At 38.0% G+C, this 6,064-nt stretch overlaps 1 protein-coding gene across 2 annotated transcripts in view; it reads left to right on the top strand.

Annotated features, from left to right (window-relative positions):
- Nucleotides 1–358: 358 nt before the first annotated feature.
- The window catches only part of ZMAT4 (zinc finger matrin-type 4), a 409,363-nt gene continuing 403,657 nt past the window's right edge, over nucleotides 359–6,064 (top strand). For both annotated transcript variants that reach the window (XM_077151827.1, XM_077151828.1), the window contains exon 1: nucleotides 359–635. In XM_077151827.1, coding sequence (XP_077007942.1) covers nucleotides 607–635 — 29 coding nt within the window. In that variant the 5' untranslated portion in view covers nucleotides 359–606. The remainder of the gene's footprint in view (nucleotides 636–6,064) is intronic.

The following is a 6,064-nucleotide window of genomic DNA, read 5'->3' as shown; positions in this document are numbered from 1 at the left end:
TTCCATGTGCCATTTCTTGGTCTGGCCCCTAAAACAATGTAAAACATTGTCCCCTCCTTGCTGGCTGGAATGTCCTTGGAAACCCCGTGCTGAAGATGGCAGGGCAGCTGGCAGTCAGTGTCCTTAAATGATTGCATGGAGCAGAGCTATCCTGAAGGAGTGTTACTTTACAAAAGATAAGCCTCTTTCTTGTTTGAGACACTGCATTTCAGGGCTCTTTCTTTTCTTTTTTTTTTATGAAGCAAATTAGCCTTTACCCTAATGAATTCAGGAATGTAGTGAACTGTAAGAATTGCTGAATAACTAAGCTTCAGGCCAGGCAGGGATGGACAGCTTCCGATACCTTTAGCAGCAGGATTTATAGCTCTTCTCTCCAGGGCACTGCCACCAAGCAAACTCCATTTTGCTGTCTCTCACCACTGTATCTCTCCATTCAAGTTTCCAGTTGTCATGAGGGAATCTGGTGTCTACCCTGAGACCAAAAAGCTGTAGCCAGATTGACAGGGTCATTACAGCAATATGAAAATAGAGGTCTCCACCCCTTTGTGTCACAGCGTTTTCTGGAAAAGGGGGCCACTGGGTAGCTGTTGCTAGACCATCATGTAGATGAATTTTAGGCAATGGACACAGAGAAGGTAAGAAGCTTGGGTTTTGGTGGGGAGTCGGGCAATTGAATAGGCAATTACCACATGGAAGGTTAAGAGATATACCTGAGATTTTCACAGGCTCCTTTGAGAGCTCAAGGAGAGAGGGCTTCAGGAAGCTTGTATTATGTTGGAAGCAGGTGACTGAGCTGAAATACCAATCTTAGTGAAAAACTGGGGTGAATTTTGAACCACTCTGAATGCAAGTTCCCTTATTTTTAAATTGAAGATGATAATGCCACACCTTGTGTGATAGGGCATATTTCTAGCTATCCTGGGCATGACGAGGGGAAGAGGCAGAAAAAGAGCAAAGGAAGGTGATATCGTCATCATTCTACCTGATGGCGCTTGTGGGTAGACATTTCTAGGTGCTCAATTGTCCATAATGCTTTTCTTACCAATGACCATTCCCATCTGATTTGGATACGTTGTCTCCTCTCCACCCCCCAGCTAAGTGCACGCTGGAGCCCATGAAAGCTTAAGAAGCTCTTGCCTGATAATAGGGCAGTGGAGGAGGACCACGGGAGGCCCCTGCAGGAGCTCCTCTGCTTTCCTATGCATGAACAGGGAGGCAGTCTCCCAGCCCAGCAGTCTGGGAGTGTCCAGGCAGGCATATTCCCATCCCCTAACTCATGCTCTTTCATTTTATTTTCAGTCTTTCTTCTTTATGCTTTCCTTTCTGTTCTTTCTTTCTTTTTTTTACTTTAGGTGCAGGGGATTTAGTTAATCATATTTCTCATTCCAAGGTTTCTGAAGGCTCTATGCTGTTGTTTTCTTCTATTCTCATTCCCTTCTCCTTCCTTAGATCTTTCTAATATACTTGATATGGATTCTTTCATTCCGGTTTGTGCTGTTGTAGAATATGTGCTGTGGGATATGCTGCTGCTATAGTTTCATATGGATCCTTTTTGGGATTGGTGGGAGAATTTCTCTGGCATACCTAACCAGGAGCTGACTTGCTGGGCTATTGAGTATCTGAATACTTAATCTGAGTACTTCCAGAGTGATCCCAGAATGGCTACCCCCATCCACACTCCCACCAGCTCTGCACAAGGCCACCATGTTCTCACATCCCTAACACCAGTTGGCATTATTTAGCTTTCTAATTATTGTCAAGCAGACAGATGTTAAGTGATAGAGCATTGATTTTTAATTTGCATTGCTCTAATTACTAATGCATTTGAGCATCTTTTCATGTGCTTGTTGGACTTTTGGTGTTTTCTTTCAGTGAATTGGCTGTTCATAGTTATTGATCTTTTTCTTTTGGGATTTCTGATTTTTTACTTGTTGATTTATTGATTTGTAGGAGCTCCTTGAAAATGCTAGATATCAGCATTTGTCAGTTTTAGATGTTATGTTGTTTGCCATTCTGCCATTTATCAGTTAACTTTCATCGCACAAAAAATCTTTGGATTTGATGTTACCAAATCCATTAATTTTCTACCACATGGCTTATTCTTTCTGGACTTTGCTTAAGAAGTTCTTTCCTAGTCCTATATCATAAAAAACTCTATTCTACTGTTATCTACTTATATTATAGTTTTATCTTCCACATTTTGATTTTTAATCTATTTGGAGTCCACCTTGAATTGTGGGATTAGGTAAAGATCCAGTTCTATTTTTATTGATCTAGTGAGCTAGTTTCCCCAGTGCAATATATTGATCTGTTTCCCTTTAATTTTGTGGTATAAGTAATCCCCAAGCATACACAGGACTTTAACCTAGCTCTTTCCTCTCTTCCCTTGGACTATGTTTATTCCTACACCAGTGTCAGACTGTCTTATTACCATGGTTTTATACTATATCTAGGGTATACTGTAGATATACTGTATATATAGGATAAATCCTTCCACTTTACTCTTCATTTTCAAAGTCGTAGTTTTTCATGAACTTTATTTTTCTATATAACTTATATCCTTTTGCAAAAAAATAAAATCTGCAGAGTATGAAGTATGAAAATACAACAAATACCCATGTACCTACTCCCAAATGATAAAGAAAACATTATCTTTGAAGCTCCCAGTACATCTTTTCCCAATCCATCTCTGTACTGCTCGCCGAGGTAACCTCTAGGCTGAATTATTTTTTCATTCTTTTGCTTGTCTTGGAAGTTTGAGTAACTAAATAATACTGTTGAAATTTGAGTTTTGAATATTTAAAGTTGGTACACAAATGAAATTATACTGCAGGCATTCTCCTCCCACTTTCTTTTTCCCCCGTAACATTATATTAGTGACATTAATCTTTGTTGTTACATGAGATTCAGATCATTCATCTTCACCAGTGTATGATATTACATTGCATGAATATACCATATCTTATTTATCATTCTAATGTTGAATGAATTGTTTCCAGGTTTTTTCAATTACTTGTAGTACTACTATAAATATTCTGGAATACTTCTCCAGCTTGTAGAGAAATACACATATGCAAGTATTTCTCTATAATTGAGGTTCTTAAATTGTTTAGTCTCAGGATCCTCTTCATTCTTAATTATTGGGGACCCTAAAGAGCTACTGGTTATATAGGCTTATCTATTAATATTTGTTTTATTAGGAATTAAAATTGAGAAAATTTTAAAAAGTTCACTTAGTTTATTTAAAAACAGTGTTAAACCTATTATACGTAGATGTAAATAATTTTTTATGACAGTAATTCTATCTTCCAAAATAAGAAAAAGTAATGAAATGTTATTGTTTTACATTAAAAAATCTCTTTAGTAGAAGGCAGCTAGATGCACAGATCTGCTTCTCTAGTCAATAAGTTAAGAATTGTTTTGGGTGAAGCTTATGAAAAAAATTTGACCTCACTCAGATATGTAGTTGGAAAAGGTAGTAGCATTTTAATAGCCTTTTCAGATATTTTTAGATATTCTTCTTTGATATACACCAAAACTTGACAAATAATAGTTTCTTAAAAATTAGTTGCAATATAGAATCTGAAACTGTATAAGTGACCTTTTTGTGCTTTCTTACATTAAAACTCATTGGCCTATCTCTTGCCCATGCATAATTTGGTAACATCATTGCCATTGGAAAAATGTCAGCTCATGGAGTTCTAGAGATATTAAAAATGCTAATATATTTCATCACATAATATCAAAAAATCACATTCAGTAATATCACCAGAAAAGTCTTTGAGTGTGGGGAACTTGTCAAGCTCTGGTGGTAGATACAAATTTTCAAAATTCCAATTTTTTGCTGCAAAGCTTGAATTTTTTCATTGGCAACAGCGAAAGGCTTGCTTCATTTATTTTTAAGAAAATGTCTCCCAAATAGTCAAATCTGAATAACCATGGAGGGTCTGTGTTTGTTTCAAGTAAATATCATGTTCTGTGAAAATCACGTTGAGCTCACAACTCAATTGCACAAGGGTGTTTCCTCAAGACAAATTTCATACTTCAATATGCAGCATAGGTGCTTCAGGCTAATTCCGATTTTGTCACATAGAATATTAAAAATATTCAGGAGTTGAGATTTAATGAAATTAATGTCTTTTACTTCTCCAAGGAATTTTTTAAGTGATATGGTCAGATTTTTTCTTTTTATTTTTTTTACTGTGAGTGTTTACTAGTAAAGGACATAGAGTGTTAAATGTGAACAGTGAAAAAGGCAAATTATATCTTAGCATTTTTATGAAGACAGTTTTGATTTTGCAGACCTACTGAAAGGTTCTTGGGGACTCTTGGGAATCCAAGGATTACATGTTAGGTGCTTATCTGGTCTATAAGATATCTGTATCTTCAAATTTCCTAGATAATATCAAATTATTTTCCAAAGTGTTTGCAACAATTTCCTCCCTACCAGGAATATAAACAATTCTAATTTCTCTGCAATCTCGGCAACACTCGATGTGACCAAATTTTAAAGTTTTGTGTCAGATTTTAATGTCAGTATCTCACTCTGGCTTTAATTTGCATTGCTTTTCAAGTATCTTTACATATCATTATTGGCTATTTTATTTCTTCTTCCATCAAGCTTTTGTTTAAGTGTTTTGCCTCCCCACTAGATTTTAAATTTTATTTTTGGTTTATAGGAGTTCTTTGTATAATGTGGAGTCCCCCATCTTTTCTCTTTCCAGGACCTTTTCCTTTTAGCCTCTTTCTCTCTTCCTTTTATCCTGGGATCTCTTATCCTTCTTGAAATAAATTATGCATTTTCAGGAGTTTTTTCCTTATTTTTTCAGTACCTTCTTAAGATTTGCAAATCTGTGACTGCTGGTATTGCCAGGTAGTCCACATTTGTTTTCCTCCACTCATCTCTTTCAGTGCTGTAATGAGATCTGGTCTCAATGACCAATACTCACCAGAGGAGCAAGAGAAGGGTGAATCCTCTGTAGTAGCTAGGCTCAGGTGTCAACTTGCCAGATGATGGTACCCAGCTGTTCTGTTGCTGTAGACTTAAATCATTAGCACAGGAATTTCATCTGTGGCTGATTACACCTGTAGTCAGCTAAGGGGAGTGACTTCCACAGTGAGTGAGGCTTAAAAGGGGAAGCCAGAAGAGAGAGACACAGTTCAGCAGAGCTCAGCAGTCCAGCACACCTCAGCTCAGCAGTCAGGGCCAATGCAGACCCAGACATTTGGAGATGAACAGAGGAAACATCCCAGGGAAAGCCGTTTGAACCCAGATGCCAGGAAAAGGCCAGTAGACTTTGCCATGTGTGCCTTTCTATGTGACAGAGAAACCCAGGTGAAAGCAAGCTGCCTTTCTTCTGAGGAGCTGTAAATTTGTAAGTTAATATCTCCCCTTTGTAAAAGCTGATCCATTTTTGGTGTATTGTATTCAAGCAGCCTTAGCAAACTAAAGCACCTATTACCCTGGAAATTGTCTATGAGTCCTTTCTTTCCAGGTTTTTGTTTTCTTTAAGGCCTGAGCTCATTGCGCAGACTATAGTAGTTGCCATAGATGGGTTAGGAACTGAAAGGACAACTTCTGATGGAGGGGAGAGAGAAGGAAGAGATTTCCAGAGGCAGGGAAGGGAAGATGGTTCAAGAAACCCGCAAGCAGTGAGGCTCTGTACCTCCAACTGTGGGAACTTGCTGGAACTGGAACTTCTTAGAGGGCCAAATGATTCTCAGCCTCAGCAAAGATTCCCAATGCTCCAACAATACCATGCAAGAGGCAAGTCTTCAATTTCTCAAGGCCCACTGCAATCCCAGACAACATGGATACAAGCAGGGACCATGACTGACTAGAGATTAGTGGCCCTTGCCCTGTTTCATGGGTACTTCATGAACCTGAGCTTTCTGAACTGATGCTGGGGATAGGGGAGAGTGACTTTCTTGCAGTACTCAAGGGAGAAGTATTTAAAATCAGATTTATAGAGAAGAGAGAAATGGGCATTTCTTATACAAAAGTTTGGGGACTGATATTTATTCCTGCTAAAACATTGCTTTGATTTTATTTTTTGAATGAACA

This window comes from Tamandua tetradactyla, chromosome 3 (genome assembly GCF_023851605.1).
Source record: "Tamandua tetradactyla isolate mTamTet1 chromosome 3, mTamTet1.pri, whole genome shotgun sequence".
Taxonomy (NCBI): Eukaryota; Metazoa; Chordata; class Mammalia; order Pilosa; family Myrmecophagidae; genus Tamandua; species Tamandua tetradactyla.
The sequence above is the reverse complement of the archived record's forward strand: the minus strand, read 5'-3'. Positions and strand labels throughout refer to the sequence as shown.